Below are 18053 nucleotides of genomic sequence, written 5' to 3'. Positions count from 1 at the left end.
TTGAGTTTTTAGGATCTCAAGTAACACAGATCCATCACCTTTCCAGGAAAACTTGTGGCAGTGTTTACCTATTCTCACAATGCAATTATTTTCCCTATGCCCAACTGGAATGCCCAGTACAGCAATTAGCTACTGCTTTCATTGGGCACCTCTGGAAATGATCTAGGTCTGTTTCTTCACACAGGCTGCAGTACCTAGGAATGCTACAGTCATGTTCTATTGCACTTTGAAATGAAGTGATACCACCAGTAAACTCACTGCTTTATATACTATAAAACTCAAGTTTATAAGTAAGTTAAAAAAACCCGACATACTTTATGTTCTCAAATTTCTTTTGCTTTTAAATTCATCCACACCACAATCTCTACTGGAAGATAAACTAAAGTTCCTCATGTAAGCTTGGCACTCTTTCAGTGCATTTTTTAAATCAGTCTCACACGTGAGATAGTACTATTTACAAGTACACCTACAGGCTTACACCCTGTTTCATAAAAATCAAAATGTGTACCTGCAGCACATCAACATGCTGAAGTTTCAAATCCCACAAAATAAACAAAACCCCTCACACGTGCCATTTCTTTAGATATAGAAAGCATACCTTTGTAGACATTTAAAGTTATAGTCCTAACAGCAATCCTGACCATGCTTTCTGGGTGGTTAAAAAATTTAATGGCTTCTGTGTACAAAGCGAAGTCATTCGTGTGCTGCAGCAAGAGAAAAGAAAGCACAGTGAATTAACCACGACATGGACAATATGCCTGCTGGAATTCTGTATGAAGAACGCTTTCCGTGCACTGCTGAAAAACTTCTACTCTCAACTTAAGTAACTGAAATTACTTCACAATGCACAGTCAATTGGCTCCGTAGCTCTGAATTACAATCAACTGCTTCGAGCATCAAGAGGTTTCCATGTTAGCTCTGCACACTTTCAGAGCTTTCACGCCCTCTTCTGGCAAAAACTGGCACGGAGCAAGGATAAGCTTATTTCACCTTCAGCCTTTGATCAACTCTTATCAGACTTCAACTAAGCCTCCTAAAGTCAAGTGGAGAAACAGAAAGCAAGGCTCAAACAAGTTGAATTCTCAATGAAGCAGACTTCAGAATTGCTCAAGCAGTCCAGTTTAACACTATCTTAGGAACCTTCTTTACTATGCTTCTGCAGAGATCCTCACAACTTCATTCTCAGTCATCGAGACTAAAATAAATTCAGGACAAATCATTCATTAGACAAGTTTAGACTTCTGACACAAGACGTTCAAGAAAACAAATGCATTCTTCTCCAAGAAAATGCTAAAACAAAGAGGTGTCAAAGTCGCTTCCATATTTAATGAGAATACAATTTTTCTATGATCAGAGATGATTCTCAGCAAGTTGGACAAGTTTAGACAGAAGACTAAACAAAAAATGTGCCAAACTGTCTTCAGTGCTTTTTTTTTTTTTTTTTTAATTAAAAGTCCTCTCATCATTATACAGCAACTCCTTTTCTTACTTACCTCATTGTAAAAGAAATGCACAGTATGATTGTTGAGTTTCAGGGAAAGAGTTTTCAAAAATGATATGTAATATGCCATGATCTCCTCATCAGAAAAGTCAAACTTATGGACAATAATAGAATTCACATAGTTATTAGATAGCAAGTAGTCTGAAAAATAAGAGACATTACAGAAATTAATCAAAACAAATTAGTATGTAAGTAACTGCATTTAACACACCAGCTAGCAACAAGCTACTCAGTGCTTCAAGGTAACAACTAAACAACCCAAGTGATGGCTGCATGCAGAAACAGTGATTTACTGTTCCCCTGCAGGTGTCTTCACTGCCAAGAACATCTGTTAACTGAGAAGAGACCATCCCTCCTTAGTTCAGTACTAAATAACACTTGTAACACACACATGCAGAATTCTTCCCTCCCACCCCCAAAATTATATACTTCCAAAGGCCTTCACATGCTAGGCATGCACTTCCTCCTCTTGCTAGTCACAGAACACTTTTAACCAATAATTAATTCTCTCTCCTCTTTGTTTCTGAAAACACCGAAGTAAACACAGTGGGCTGAATGCCAGTAGGGAGAACAGTTCCAGTACAAATTAGATGACAGAGTTCTGCTGCATAACCTGCAGCATCAATGCAAACATTTCAGACCATGACTAATCTGCTGACCTAAAGAACACCTTTAAACATATAAAATGCTTCAGAAGTACCAAACCACTGCATTAATGAAAATTCAGATTAAAAGGCAAGCTAGAGTCAAATTACAACATTTTCAACAGCGTTTAACTAAAAGGAATATTAGGAATTCATAGAAACTGTTCTGAAGAGGCACTAGAACTAAATTGTATGAAAGTGTATTAAATCAGATTTTGATCATTTAATCCTGAGCAGTTCCAAAAGGTGCCCTTACACAGCGATGTTTCATGACTGATGTTCTCAAAAAGGATGTTCAGAGTCTGCAGCAGCTGCACACACACGTAACGGCCGGACTTCTGGCGCAAGATGTTCAAGAAGAAAACAAACATATTCTTCTCCAAGAAGAAGCTAAAATAAAGAGGTGCCATCAAGTCACTTGCTGTATTTAACAAGAACATGATTTTACTAATATCAAAGATAATTCAAAGCACATTGGACAAACAGCATGATCTACATTTACGCAAAAATATCGTGCAAAGCTTTATTTTCAAAACCCTCAAAACCTAGAACATTTAAACAGTCAAATTATGCAGTAAAACAACATCAAAACATAAGAGTTATGTTATTTATGTATAACCAACCTATCAGATAACTTCCCTAACTTGCACTCACAGTTTTGAAGGGAAAAGCTTCTAAACAAAGCCTGTTTTGTTTAATACTCATGTACCCCTATTAAGCTAATCCACCTCGTCTTCAACACTGTGGATCTGACTTCTGATCACAAGTTTTTTGGCGTTTTGTTTTTTGTTTTCCTGCCCGTGGTCTTCCATCTGCATTCATTAAACCACAGTTTCTGCTATCAGCCTCAAATCACTATTTTCAACTGCCTATCTTTAATACCACATTAAGTGTGCAACCAAACAGGAAGCAAGAATTGTAAGCTATAAACAAATACCCAGCAGACAAGGAGCAAAAAGATAATTTAACAGGAAAATTATGGTCTCTTTCCTAGCAGGTCATCACAAATACGTATCTACAGCTTTTATTTTTCTGTTGGTTTGTTTCTTGTTATACTTTTATGTGCATTAAAAGAAGGAGAAAGCTGCTAATCCCCTCCGGTAGAGAAGGCTGGGAAAAATTTCATGAAGCTACAATACAGATAGGAAAAATCAATACCCCTTTTCAAGTTATTTTTACTGCCACACTATTTTACAAGGATTAAAATAATATCTAATATATGTTACGTATCATAGCTAGAACAAGATATCATTAGGAGTATCACAGAAACTACGATGAACAAATGAGCATCATTTCATTTTAACAGAAGCAGTGAATAAATCTGAGCACTACTAGGTTTGATTTTTGTACCTATGTCAAAAGATGTGAGTCAGAAACAGTGTATATAGAAGGATCTCTGAAGTTGGAGCTCTCATTAACAGAAGCAAATTCTGTTTCATGACACAAGAACGTGATCCTGCTTAGCTCTCTACTACAGGACAGGGTATTTTCACGACCATCAGAAGGAAACTGTCTTGGAAAAATTTATCTTTGAAAACCAGGAATCTGTGTAACTCATCATTCCCCACAGCCAGAGCTGAACTGCCTGCAGGTACTTACTCAAACACCGAGCTGTCATTCTGGTCCCCCCATATAAGGATCTCTGTTATAGAACGGATAGTTTCCACCAGGAGATTGCGGTTGTGATCTGTCACTGTTGTGTTTTTAGTCAAGACATGATACATGTACCTAAAAGAAGAACAGCACAATTAACACACTGCCCACCGCTACTACAGTCACCACGGTTGCCTCTGGTCCCTAACTTAACATAGATACACATGTACAAGCAATATTTCTCATCACTGTGCAATTTTAAAACACTCAAATTTCCTTTTAATCCTGAAGCAGAGTGAAAATAACTGTTAAGCACAATGAGACAAGCAGAATAACCCCTAATCAACCAAGTGAATTGGGAATGCTTGTGCACATGCTAACACAGGAAGGAGAACTACGCAGTATTTGTCCCTCAGTGCTTCTCACAGCAACTCAGGGAATTTCTTAGAAAGCACCTTAAAGTCGAGGGTGCAAGGAGCAAAAACCAGCAAACAGCAGCAGCAGGTAAGTGTGCAGCAGCAGGTAAGTGTGCAGCAGCAGGTAAGTGTGCAGCAGCAGGTAAGTGTGCAGCAGCAGGTAAGTGTGCAGCAGCAGGTAAGTGTGCAGCAGCAGGTAAGTGTGCAGCAGCAGGTAAGTGTGCAGCAGCAGGTGCTGGGAAGTAATTTTGGAAAGAGGCTCATTAGAAAGCAGCCCTTCTATTGGCAGCAGTGACACTTTACAGACTGCAGCTGGTTTGACTGCACTGTCACACACCATTCATTCATCCAGGCCATATTTAATCAACTCTCTGCCCTCTCAAGCACAGAAATACTGGTCAGAAAGGTGGCAAATTACAGCTTTATTATCTTATGAGTCAAGGTTTGAAGGCTGTCTAATGAAGTCTACAAATAGAAGTACAGATTACAACAGGTGGCAGAAAACTACATGAAGTTTGAAAAGCTTGTGTTACGTTTCTGAATTTTACATGGTCAAGCAAGTCTGTCTGTCTTCTTCAAAGTAACACATAACAAAGATCACTTCCCTTCGTCGTACAAAGGAGGGTACACAAAGCACAAGAAATACTCCCTTCCTTCCTCTGTTGTTTTTAAAATGCATTTATACAATAATAATAATGAAAAAAGAAGAACATAAGAGTTTGACACGCAGACATCGTATAAGAAAAATGTAAACTAATTAGAGAAATTTCACATCACCTTAAAGCTGCAAGAGCTTCAATTACTACGTACGGATCACAGCCATATCTTTCCTCTCATAAATCAATATTTGTTTTCTGAATGCAGGGGTGCAAACTGCTCAGGTTGAAACCATTCAAGGTTGAGTTGACTCAAACATCTCCTGCAGCAATAACTCTGGGTTGTGTGCTGCTCCAGAACAGAACAGCAATGCCTACAAATCCTCTGCAGTTAATGTATGGATCACAGTTTGAGGTTCCTGCTGTGGATACTGACAGTGGGACGGGACACAGTGAAAATGGGAGAGTTTAAGCCTGACAGTGTAATTCTGAAAGTAATGACACTACAGCTACTTCAGCCTGCCTACTTGAAGTCAAATGCTCGTAACTGTGATGATATTTCGCAGCAATAAGTCACATTATTGCAAATTTGGGAATGAAGTTCCATCCAGCAGCAGAGCTGTGGTCAGCATAAACGACGGTAAGATTTATGTACCATTATTGAACCTCCTGTGGGGATGGAACGCGGAGCATTCTGAAGAAGCCAGACTGGTTTGATAGCCAGGAATACACTGTGCCAAATTAATTTACTTGCTATAATGTCACCACAGACCCTTTGGTTTGCTGACACACTGGCACACAGAGATACAACACAGCCCTCACTTCCAAACTACTCTGTTATCCATTTCTTGGAATGAAAGAGCTAAAGTGCAAACAAGCTTGTTCCTCCTACTGGACATGCAATTTCCCACACCATGACAATAAAGGTACTGCACAGAAGCAGATTTTCTTTCTCAGAAATACTTAAAGTCAATCTTTAGACATTGATTTTAGATAAGCCAAGTCTGTGCTCTGAAATGCTAAACCCTCAGAGGAACTGTGACAGATCTGTTGCTCTGCTGGGGACTGGAGATGAAGCAAAAACCCACCAGGAATTGTCATAGCACTGCTGACGATGGCATCAGAGTGATGAAGTGTTTTGCCAGCAGCTTAGCGAAACACATAAGATTCTGAATGCTCTTCTGTTTAGAGACCGCATTCAGGGCAATAGCACACTACAAAACTCACAGATACAGAAAGTTTTAATGGCTTTTCTATTTATTACTTTAAAAATACATTAACACATGAGAGTTTAAGAAGTCAGGTGTTCAGAAATTGAAAAAAACACCAACAGATTTAACTATATTTGCTTCTTCGTGCTGCCTGGAGCTATGGGATGATTTATTGTTCACACAGAGGAAACAATGTATAGCATGGACACTGCTTCAGGAAATGAATCAGCTGTGAAGGAAGCCTCCAGGCACAGGGCTACGGGCAGGGCATGTGACCAAGCCAGGAGAAATGCTCAGCATGCAGCTCTAATGGCAAAAAAATCTTTGTGTTATCAGGGAACAATGAAAATACCAAGCATAGCAGCAACAAGCAGAAACACACTGGAGGTAACAAAAGGCAACAGGTAGGAAACGTTGTTCTTTGCATTTAGAAACAATGATATCATGTTTAAGTTCTGAGGCCTTCCACCAAAGCTGGAAAGCACAGGACATGTTCAATCAAACTCTTCAAAAACACAGCCTTACAGAGCAGATTCCAGCCCAATTTCAGAGCTCAGGGCAAGCGAAGCAATGGCCTTTTCAGACCACTGTCACAAGTAGCCAATACCAGCATGCAGCGTGCGAAGGCCTCCTCCTCTGACACCCTTAACAGCCCTGCCATTGCTAACCAAAGGGTACAAAAGTGCCAAGGGCCCAAAAAAATCCACCAGAAGCACTGACAGTGAGAGAGGCTGTGAGATTGTGCTGTGCAATCTTGTTTCACCACTGGAAAAGCAGATTAAACTACAACTATTGCCACTTAGCAAGGAAAATGACATGCAAACAACCACAACGTGCCTTTAGCCAATCTGCTCAAGCAAATCTCAAACTGTATTCAAACAAATAGAAACAGAAGTTTCAGATCCAACACCTGCTGATGAAAAGCAGTAACTCTCCCACTAAACAGGCATATTGTTTACAACTTCGGCAGAACTCTAACTTTATGAACATTAAAAAAAAAAAAAAGCATTCCCTAAGGGACAGCCCTGGTTAATTCTGCTCTCATAACTTACCATAATATACTTCCTATACACTGAGCTAATTTTTAACAGCAAGGTCAGTGAGTTCTGCACAGCTCACTGACGAGGAATACAAGGTGGGATTCTGCCAGAGTTGAAAAGGCAGGAACACAGACAGCTCACAGTGAGCTCACCAGGGCTGACTGCTAGGTCCCTTACACACACAACAAACCCAACCCAATCTGGAGCTTTCACAGGGAAACATGTACTTCAGCTCTCAGGTAAGAAGTCAAACATAACCAGCACAGCCCAATTCTTCTTTGCTGCAAACCCAGGATACCACTTGCTCTACGCTCTTTAGCTACAAGAAAACAAGAGATTACGTTTTTCTTGCCTCAAACATTCCTCTCACCTTTTCCTTCTAAACTTGAACTCAGTTTCTCTGAATTTTTGACTTGCATCAACATCCTTTGCTTTGTCTGCAAGCATAATACCAAACCCAGGCAGACCTACCACTCCTCAAGCACTGAGTAGCACCCAAGGACCAGCCCTCATAATGAGAACACTGCTGTGTCTGTATCTGAGCATGGCTCTTGCCTGCAATGCTGCACACTATGTGCTCAGCCTGACCCTCCCGGATCACTTCCTGCAGTACTGCTGCCTCACTCACTGCGCTCAGGTTTGTTTTATGCACTTGATTTTCCTGTCACACACTGCAGTTCAGTCTTGCTGCTTTGAAACGTTTCTCTAGTTTCAGTAAGGACCAGAAGCCATAGACCACTGTGATACTGCAACTGCATGATCCAAATCTTGCGTGAGTGCACCCTGATCAGGGCTGTCAGACCCCATTCAAGCTCTTACAATCAGACCAACCACCAAAAACCACCAGCTTTACGTTTCTCAGTGAGATGCGTATTGGCAGCAACTTCATTTAGAAAACGCTTCTCTCCACGCTCATCCTTTGCTGCTCAGCAGAAAGAAAAGCAGTCACAGGGACCTCACTGACCCACCTCCACCAGCGGAGCGCTCGGAGGAGATGCTGCGATGTGCAGCCGCGTTACCAGCTGTGCGCCCAGCAGCACGGAGGGCAGCGCAGCGCTGCGTTCCCCCCGCAGCCGCGGCCCGAAGGAACGCGACATTTCTTGTTTTTATTGCCTCTCATGCTCTATTTCCTAAGACGAACCCGCGACGTTGTTACAAATTAAAAGCCACGGCCACGAGCGCGGCACCACCTCACGGAAGCGCGTCTGTCCCGAGGGTGTTTCGGGGCGAGCAGACACGGCCCAACGCGGGGCCGAACTGCGGGACAAAACATCGCGGTACCGCGTGGAACCCAGCCGGGGGAAGCCGCCATGAAGGGCACGGGCGGGAAAGCGCCGGGAGCGCAGCCCCTCGGCAAAGAATGGCACAGTATGGCACAGCAAACTATGGCACAGCACACTGTGGCACAGCACAACCCGGCACGGTTCTGACCCGCCCCGCGCCGCCCCCACAGCTGCAGCGCCGCTCCCGCCCGCCGCCCCCCTCACGGCTCCCGCTCACTTGAGGTGGTCCAAGGAGTGAATGCTGCGAGCGGCCTTCCCGTGCCCACCGCCCACCCAGCTCCGGGAGCGGCCGAACATACTGGCGGAGCACGGCGGGGTCTTATCGCCTCATGGCCCCGCGGGGACGGCCAGCGCAGGCCGCGGACGGAGCTCAACGTCGCTGACGGCCGCCGGCGCGCACCCGCAGCCGTGCGCATGCGCGGCCGGGGCACGCCGGGAATCGCTCTTCGGAGCGGACTGCAGCTCCCGGCGGGCACCGCGCTGCTCTGTCTGCCGCTGAGACCGCGGGCAGCGCGCGCCTTCGTGCCGGGCTGCGGGGAAGCTGCGCAGCGCAGCGCCGGCTGGTTGCCGGGCACGACGGGGAGTGCTGCGGGCCAGCCCTCAGAGCTCCGTAGGTGGGAAGAATGTAAACAAGCAAAGGCAGCATCGGCCGACACGGCGCTGAGGTGCGCGCTGCTTCCTTCCATAACGGGGCGCTGCGTGCGGGCTCCGACACCGCGCGTCGCCTCTGGCGGGCGGCTGCGGAGCGGGGAGAGGGCAGACCTCGAGTGGAGAGCAGCTTCGGGCAGCTGGAGCTGGAGCCGAGATCAAACCGGTGTAAAAAAAAAAAAAGAAAAAGAAAAAGAAAAAAAGAAAAGTTTACAGTCGCACTTTCGCTTCTGTGCGCGGTGAGAGAATGCCGCAGAGAGCCCCGCAGCCCCACGGGACAGCCTATGGAACAGCCCTATGGGACAGCCCCGCACGGCCAAGCCCCGCTGCGGAGGCGCTGACGGACGCCCCCCCCAACCCGGCCCGATCCGCGCTGACCGCCCCCAGGCGCGGCCACCAGCAGCGGCGCGGGGGGAACGCGGAGGTGAACGGCACGGCGGGGCGGAGCGGAGCGCGCGGGGCAGGTGCTCGGCCCCGATGCGGCAACGCGCCCGCGGGGGTCGTTCCGCCGAGTTCGCGGGCGGGAGGAGGCCGGGAGGCGGCGGCGCTGCGGCGGCCGGTGCTCCGCGGAGCGCCTTCTGCCGGCGGCGGGGCTGCGGCAGCCGGAGTCGCGCGGTCCGCCCGCAGCTCGGCGGCGCCGCCTCTCCCCGCAGGTCCGCTCCGGCTCCGTCCCCGCTCTGCGCCCCGGGGGCCGCGGCCCGCCGCCCCGGCTGCATGCCCGCCGCGGTATCGGCACGGCTGGATTCGCTGGAGTCCTGGGCCTTTCACGCGCTGCTGGTGCTGCCCTATATGTTCTACGTGGGCTTGTTCTTCGTCAACGTGCTGATCTTGTACTACGCCTTCCTGATGGAGTACATCGTCCTCAACGTGGGCATCGTCTTCCTGCCCGAAGACATGGACCAGGCGCTGGTGGACCTGGGGGTGCTCTCCGACCCCGGCTCGGCGCTGTACGAGACCGACGGCGAGCTGGACGTATTTGACACCTACTTGGAGTGACGCCGTACCGGCGCGGCGCCGGGATGCCCGCGCCGCCTCTCCCCTCGCGGCGCCCCCGGAACGCGCCGCCGCCGCCGGGCCGGGCCGCGGAGGGGCCGAGAAGTAAGTGAGAGCCGGCGGCTCCCGGGGACCCGCAGCCTTCGGAGCGGCGGGGAGGGACCGGCGGGGCGAGGGGAGGGCCGAGCTGCTCTCCGGGCGGCTGCGGCTGTCAGCGCGGCGTCGGGGCTGCGGCGGTCAGCAGCCGCGCTTCCCGAGGCTCGGAGGTGCTGCGAGCCTTTGCCCGGGATCGTCGCGGCGATCGGAGTGCGAGGGTCTGTTTGATCAAACGTTTTGTTACCGCTGTAGCTGTCGGTGACGCTACCGCGTTGGAAATGTAAGGATCCGGCGTTTTGTAACGCTAAACTGCAGTTGGGGAGAGAACCACTATTTCCAGCGAAGATGTTCTGTGCCAAATGGATGTTAACAAAAATGTTCACAGTTTAAGTGTTTCCAGATCTGCCAACAGAATGTTTAAGCAAAATATCGCCTGTGAGTTTGAAAATCGAGTTAGGATGCCTTTCAAGTTACACTTGAAAACATGCAGGTAGGAGTTTCTGCTGTAAGGTCACAGAGATGACCTTGGTGAACACATCGCACAAGTGCTGCCTGTCACAGTACTATTTTAGTGTCTTCCAGATGAAAAAAAAACCACCATAAAAGCAAAACCACATCTCTATAATGCAGTCCTTCATACTGAAACTCTAAATATTTCCATTAAGGTTCTGTATAAAGCAATAGTGTCAGGTTTTGGTCAATAGCCTAGAAAATATGAAATGGGAATTGATGTTGGATGAATATGGATAGCACCAACACAAGTGAGCAAGGCTTGGACAACACCACGTGGGAGCACAGAAGTGTGTGTGTGGCATTGGAGACACACATATCTCTTGCTTCTGGAGAAATCCCACTGCAGTTACAACAGATAAAAGCATACATGCATTTTGTGTATGCTGGCATGTCTGTTTGGTGCATCCCAAGCGACTGGGTTAGAATCCCTTCTGCTGGCACAGATCTGTAGCAGAGCTGAGCTGCCCACACTGTGCTGCTGCTGTGGCTGTCCTCGGCCCTTTTCAGTTGGGCAAACAACTCAGGAGGTTTGAATACGGGGATAGGAATCGAAAGCCTTTGTAAGTATCCTTCAGACCGGTATCTCCTGCCTTCCAGGGAAGAAATTCTTAATAATTAATGGAAATTTAAGCAAAATCTTTGGTGCAGAAAGTTCTAATCCTTTGCTTCTCAGAAACACCTTCCCCCAAACTCCGGATCTTATTACTCCAACATCATCTAGTACAAGGATTCAGAAAATAAACATTTTTTAATGCTTGTATTAGGTGATGGTAGAGGACTTTTCTGCTGGCCAGGATTTGTTACAGTGAATTCATCTAGTTTTCAGGGAGACCCAAGGAGAATAACAGCCACAGTTCACGCAGGGGATCTGTTGTAACTGCAGTAGGATTTCTCCAGAAGCAAGAGATATCCCTACTACATGAGCACATTGTTTCATAGAGCACAGGACGTGAGCACCATTCTATTCAATGTCAGTAAATGGGCTTCTTAACATTTTCCTTTATGTTAGTAGGTTAAGAAGCTCTTCAAAGTACTTGCTACTCTCACTGTAAGACAACATCAGCTCCATGTGTAGAAATGGCAGTGATGTCACCATGCTCAGAGGTAAGCACCAGCCTGCTCAGCCCTGTCGTTTGGCAGCTGTTGTCTTACATTGTTGTTTCTTCTGAGAACCAAATTACAAATCTCCAATTACCGGAGAGCAAAAAGCATACACCATTACTGTGCTTCATCTATTTATATATTTAATTATACGTTCAGCAACCAGGCTGCAAATTGCCTGGTTATTCAGCTAGCAGGCCAAGGCTCAGCACGTCACCACGAGGAGGGATTTGTGCTCAGATCCTGCTTATGGAGTTCTTCACAGTGCTGTGGTATTTGTCACCACCGGCTCCCCGTGTGAAGCCATGGGCACAGGAATGCTCACTTTGAGCTGGCATGCTGAGGATTCAGCACATGATGCAGAAAGAGCGGTCTCAGCTTTAGCAGCAGGGATGAAATGGTAGGAGTGTCGCTCTTTGCACTAAGAATAAAAGGAGTGCTCTTCATGTGACTCACCAGCGATTACTGAGAACAACTAAAAAGCAGTGATTAGCCTCAGGTAAAGCCTTGCAGGTGTGCTCCTTGCATTTAAAAAGTGTTGCCTGCCACGCAGGAGATGAGTGGCATGCATGAACAGGGAGGAAATCCCAAGAGGCCGTTCTACGCAATGTGGAAAGGCTTATTTCAAAGGAAAAGAGTGTGTGGATCAGAAGAGCTGTGTTCTCTCTTGCACTGAAAACCTCAGCTGAATAAACTCACTAGGAGCAGAATTACATTCAGGTTTCTAACCATAATTGGTGGCAGAGGCTGAAGATAGACAACTAAGAAGACTCCTGTCCTTCTCAAATGGAGAAAACCATCTGTGTGAGCTGAGTAGGATTGAGCTGACTCACGGCACCTACCCTTTTCCCTTGGGTATGCCAGATTCTTCATCATATTTCAAGTCCCCTGAAATAAGGTGATGTGATTGTTGTCTTTGCACTGCCTTAAAATCAGATGTGACTCATCACAAAGTACTTTAATCAAAGGGATAACGAGCAATTGATAATGAAACCAAATTGGAAATATTCAATTTACATAATTTTACTGTACAAGTATTACCTGTGGTTTTGTTTTGCTTTTTTTTTTTTACAAAATGAATTACAGCGTATGTCTTTGATGAGCAGAATCCAGCACCCAAAAGCTTATGACTCAGCACTTCTGCTCTTTGCCAGCATGTAAATCCTGAATCAGTCAAAGAAATAGCTGTACTCATCAGCTTATCGAAGTAGTGCCAATTAAAGCTGAGGGCTCAGCGTCTGCAGAAGGCAGTGTGGTCCAGTGGGGAAGGAAATAAGCATGCTGGGCTCCTGCCTGGGTCTGCCACTGGCAGCTTCTGTGAGCTTACCTCAGCTGTGCTTCTCTTCCATCTCAGAAACTGCAATGCCTCATAAAGGAGCAGATCAGAAGAATGTTACCACCAGCCATGCCAGGATGCACATAAATGCATTAGAACTTTCACTGACTTGCAGTCATACAAATAATGAGCAAAGTGATCTGTTACTTTTTTTAACCTTCTCAATTTTCACTCTGCTCTTCCCTTATTTGTAGGAATCTCCTTGCCAAAGAAAAAGGTGAATTACTGACTCCATGAGATGGATAATTTGTCTATTTTGTTATCAGTTATAATAATGACAGCAACAGCTGGAATTTTCACAGCTGTGAACTCTTAGGTGTTACTAAAATTACTAGAAGCTGAATGCTCAAACTCACCTGGAAGCTCTGCTGTAAGGAGACTCGTATTCCAGCAGTTCTGTCCTAGGTGGAAAGAAGAAAGAATTGTGGCTGAATAATGAACAGTTTCATTATTCAGTGCTGCTAACCACAGCCTGGCAGGTTGAATTCAGTTTGATTCTTTTTGTTTGTTTTCTCTTGAGAATGGGCAAAACAGCGCTTTGTTTCAGATGACACTTGCAATCCTAAAATAGAAGAATAATTTGTTTAGAGAAATTTAGGATGCATATTTGACCCGTCCAACTCTTTGTCTTTCTTCCCTCGTAATGATGCTCATTTATATACTGATATATAAGTGGTACGCAGAAATGGCTGAGGCTTTCCATTTCTTCAGGGAAGTTTTCAGATGGTCTTTCTCTTCCCAGTTATAGAGCCTGGGTGTTTTGTCTGGCCACAAAGTTGGGAAAAAACAGGTGAAAAGTTTGAGGGATGTTCTCTGAGAACAAGAAGTGTTTCTAAAATATATCCTGTCTACTTTTCAAGCCTGGTATGAGATCAGAGTTCATTACAAAGAGCTAGCAGGTGTTGAAATCATCACAGAATCAAACAGGAAACTTCTGGCAAAGTTGTGCAGCTGAGACCTGAATACAGGAGGATCAGTGTCTCTTTCAGGCACTTGAAACTACTGAGGAAAATCTGACACAAATTTACTCATTCAATTTACAAACTGCATTCTCTTCATGTAGAATAGTATGCATTTCTTCTAAGATTTTTTTTTTTTTTTTAAAAGAAGTTGAGCATTCTGTCAAGAATTCCATAAGCATCAGTAGAAACTCCACCATCTACTGGCATTAAGGGGTTTAAAAATCTTCCTTTTCAAGGCCTGGTGGGGGGTTGGTGTGGAATGGGATCAGTGGAAATGGAAAGCCACGGTAGGGGTCCCACTGCTCAGGGTTTTCTTTTGCCATGAATAACCAACTCCATCTTGCTCTGGAGATGGGTGCTGAGAAGCATCAGTTTTGTGACCTGCTATGGGGAATGCACTGCTGAACTTCCCTTCATCCTGTCAAGGGTGTTGTTTCCCAACTGCTAAACAGCAATTTTCCCCTTTGTCGCAGTGGGTTGTGGCTCCTCATGCTCTGTTCTGTATTCCTCTGTGAGAATTGTATGGTCCATCTACCCATAATACAAAAAGCAAGGGCTAACGGAAACCATATATGACAAGGATACAATGGATAATAATGACATGCACCAGATGATGCATTACTGTGTAAAGCTCTAGTTCAGGTGAGTGAGTTAAGGCTTCTCTTTGAAGGGCCAGGAACAAGGACCCGAGGCTCGCTCAGGCAGCGTGGCCCAAATAGGCCGCACTATCTGAAATACTTTTAGAAAGCTGGAAACAAGGCAGACAATGCCTGGATGCAGAGCAGGGTCACTGCATTTCCTTTGGTCCAGCCCATCATGAGCAATGACTTCACCCATAGAATTAACAGAAATGCCGTGGCTGCTTCTACTGTTTCTTCTTCTAATGCTGAAGTTGTGCTCTACCAGCTGTGCTGTTGAATGCTGGCAGGTATGTTCAGGCTGTTGGATGACTGCTTCTGAGATCTGAAAAACATCTGTTATCTTTTGATTTTTAGGGGCTTTTTTTTTTTGTTTGTTTTCTGTTAAGGATTAGGTTCACATAAAATTTGAAGGACAGAACAGAAATACAAGACTGAATATCCTGGTCAATTGTATCATATCTGCCTCCACAAATTACTGTCCTGGTCTAGCAGCCCTGCAGACACGTTGGAAACACAAGTTGGACAGCTTTATGTTTCGCTTTGGAAGCCCAACACGTTTTACTGTGCTTATTTTTAAGTCAGCTGAGGATTCGATCTGCAACGCAGAACAACCATCTCTCAGAACTACCACTGCGTCTGTTCAGATAACATCACATTTGTAACCTTTTAGAACTGCTGTTCCCCTTGCTTTAAGAGTCACGATATTGAGCATATGATTGCTGTTAGCAGGGTACTGTAGTGTTAAGCATTTGAGAAAAGAACCTCACTGACCACAGAAGAGCTCACTCCCAGCTTTGCATCTGCTAAGTGGCACAGAGTAACATGGGGACAAGTCATACCAGGACCACCCTGCCTGCATTCTGGCTCCAGCTGTGGCAGGCGATGCCATTTGGGAGCACACATAAACTTGGCCAAAATCTGCAGTGCTCCCTTTGTGCTTTCCGCATCCCCGTGGAAGAACTAGAGATGTTAGAGGGCATGGTGCTGCCCGGCCCTGTAGCAGCTGCTTTCCAGTTCCTTCTCCCAGCCCCTTAAACCTGAAACGAGCTGGTCCTTCCCCTGGATCTTTGCAGTTTAGTCTTTCTTGTCTAACCCTCTTTGCTACACCTTGGTCTTCCTGAGATATGGGAACCAGAAGTGCACATAGTACTCATGATGCAGGCACTCAGTGGCTTTTATGGTACTCACCATAATCTCAGTGCCCTTCATGATGATGTCCAAAGTTTTCTTGTCTTTTTTGTGTGCCACGGCTGAGATACTGAGCTCAGGGAGTTGGTGGTGGTGATGCCTAGCTGTAGTTGTCAGCTCCAACCTATGTCACATAGGCAGGTCTTGATTATTTCTCTCTAATTGGATTATACTACATCATCAAAGGTCACCTGCCCTTTTTTGCCCACTCAGTGTTATGAGGTCCTCCTGGAGTTCTTTGCTGTCAGCGCAGCACCTGAGCACCTCAAACAGTTGATCGATTGATTGATTTACTTTTGAAAGAAACAGATGGTATGGTGCTGTATCTAACATACAGGACTTCTCTGTTCAGTGTGGGTCTGGAGGGTTACTATGTATTTGTTATGTGTTCTTTTTTTAAACAGATTCATTGAACACCTGAAATGGATTATGACCAGGTTAATGGATCAAGTTATGGAAAGAAACTGTACTCTGAAGTGTAGAGGTGAAAAGAAGGACAAGGGGACAATGAGAAGAGTTGTTATCAGACCTTGTCAGCTGTGACTTTTTCCTCATGACCATTGCCTCTTGAGTGTGCACTACCTGCTGTGATTCATGTACAGTACTGGGCTTCCATAGGTAATTCGGGGATGGACTCTGTGAACAAATAATATAAGCTATGTTCTCTTACAAAGAAAATCAACATATTACTCAGATTTGATAAACTTTTCAATAAATACCATTTCACCTGAATGGACACACTGTACATGCTGCTTAAGCAAGTTTTGCATTCACACATTGAAAACTCTACCAGCCAATAGCTCCACATCTGTGCTTTCTCAGGGGAACACATCAGGAGTGCCGCAGGGTTCTGTTCAGGGCAGTATTATGACAAGAAGTGCACTAGTAAGAGACTTTATTTAAATTGCAAGCTTTGAAACAGATCAGAGACTGACTTTTGTTAGGTGGATTCATTATCTAACACAGGATAATTTGCAGATTAAGTTCATGTTCCTATGTACAGATCTGAAAGCAATACAATAAAGATTGACCTTTTCCATGAAAGAGTAAGGAGTCATTTGTTGGCGTGGTTCTTTTTCCATTTGAACAGAAAATAACATGAAAATGCTTTTCATGCTTCCTGATTACTGAGATGGCCAGCATACAGAAAGTCCTTCTGCAAGGAAAATGTATAGGGGAAAAAAGAAGAAGCTATTATGCTGGTTTTGTCCTACTACATATCTTCCAAGGTTGAGTTTTCATAACAGTGCAGTTGCTAAACCAAGTTGATGTATCAAGAACGTTTCTGAATTTTCATGTAGGCACCTGTGTAAAGAACAGACAAGTCTGAAGACTTGTTAAGTTTGTGTTTGTGTGCCCATTTGGGACTAACACGAGGAATACTGGATTTTGCTACCAAAGGCAGCATGTCTGCTGGTTGTATAGTTGTGACTTTAATACTGTTCAGAAATGGCTTACACCAATTATTCAGGGTCACACGTATGCCATTTTAAGGACATGGTTTAGTTTGTCATTATGGGTTCTACAGCATCTGCTGCTTGGTAATCGTTCTCTGCAGTGGGTTTATGCTGTGTGACTCACAGATTAAGGAATACAGTTTCCACCAAGTAATTCACCTTGGAGATTCTAAACTGAAGATCAAGATTTCTGACTTTTCAGAGCAGTTCAACTTTAGTTTTTAATGATGGGGAAAGTGATCAGATTACAAGTACATCCGATCGCCATCATAAAACAAGCCGTAGCATTTTAGCAAGGTTTCAGGTCTAACAAAAAGAATTTGGGCACAAAGAGACAAGATAAGCATTCTTCTCATCCTCAAAGGATATTTTGGAATGCAGATTTGATTTTTTTCAGGGTAGCCAGTGAATTCTGTCCTCTGCACATAAGGCACGCAACCGATGGAAGTCTTTTCCATGAGCTCTGTTACACAAGAGCGTCCAGCCTTTGATTAATTTAAAAACTTGTAAATGCAAAAAGCCCCAAATGGGTTGGAACTTGGTGATTGGATGATGGACTTGGGGTCCCTTCCAGCCCAAGCATTCTATGATTCTATGATTTTTTTCTGTTATCAGCAGGCAGCTTCAGACAGCACTTTTATACCTTCTACCTGTGGATGCACAGTTTACCAGTTGGCTTTGCAAGATCCCACAGCCTGTTCAGAAAGCATTATTTCTCCATTTCTCCATTCCAGACCACTGCTGACTGCCAGCAGGACTGCGCTGTCTCCCTTGCACACTGCTTGCCATTACCATGGAATAGGAGGACCCTCAGCTTGTCATCATGTTCAGCAG

The 18053-nt window shown here is 45.1% G+C and overlaps 2 protein-coding genes across 14 annotated transcripts in view; one reads left to right on the top strand and one right to left on the bottom strand.

Annotated features, from left to right (window-relative positions):
• Positions 1-8703, bottom strand: part of CLEC16A (C-type lectin domain containing 16A) — a 62989-nt gene extending 54286 nt beyond the window's left edge. For all 12 annotated transcript variants that reach the window (XR_007380101.1, XR_007380103.1, XR_007380102.1 and 9 more), the window contains exons 1-5: positions 8502-8703; positions 3745-3873; positions 2402-2535; positions 1494-1642; positions 599-704 (exon numbers count right to left, since the gene is read on the bottom strand). Coding sequence is in view for 9 of the 12 variants with exons in the window: in XM_048962298.1 (XP_048818255.1) it covers positions 599-704; positions 1494-1642; positions 2402-2535; positions 3745-3873; positions 8502-8581 (598 nt within the window). In the remaining 3 variants the exon portion in view is untranslated. The remainder of the gene's footprint in view (positions 1-598; positions 705-1493; positions 1643-2401; positions 2536-3744; positions 3874-8501) is intronic.
• An 845-nt stretch (positions 8704-9548) lies between these two features.
• DEXI (Dexi homolog) lies at positions 9549-18000 on the top strand. Of its 2 annotated transcripts, none has more exons than XM_048962316.1 (2): positions 9549-10030; positions 16167-18000. In XM_048962316.1, exon 1 carries the CDS (start codon positions 9647-9649, stop codon positions 9926-9928), a length of 282 nt encoding a protein of 93 aa, XP_048818273.1. In that variant the 5' UTR covers positions 9549-9646; the 3' UTR covers positions 9929-10030; positions 16167-18000. The 2 variants fall into 2 exon arrangements, 1 of the variants encoding a protein (XP_048818273.1); XR_007380104.1 differs by lacking the exon at positions 9549-10030 and adding an exon at positions 10042-11638.
• The last annotated feature ends 53 nt before the right edge of the window (positions 18001-18053 follow it).

Source organism: Lagopus muta, chromosome 15, assembly GCF_023343835.1.
Source record: "Lagopus muta isolate bLagMut1 chromosome 15, bLagMut1 primary, whole genome shotgun sequence".
Classification (NCBI taxonomy): Eukaryota; Metazoa; Chordata; class Aves; order Galliformes; family Phasianidae; genus Lagopus; species Lagopus muta.
Note: the sequence above shows the minus strand (reverse complement) of the source record. Positions and strands in the feature narration are given on the sequence as shown.

Bases quoted from the DNA above. Each gene is read 5' to 3' on its own strand.
- DEXI (XM_048962316.1), top strand. From the start codon at position 9,647: ATGCCCGCCGCGGTATCGGCACGGCTGGATTCGCTGGAGTCCTGGGCC.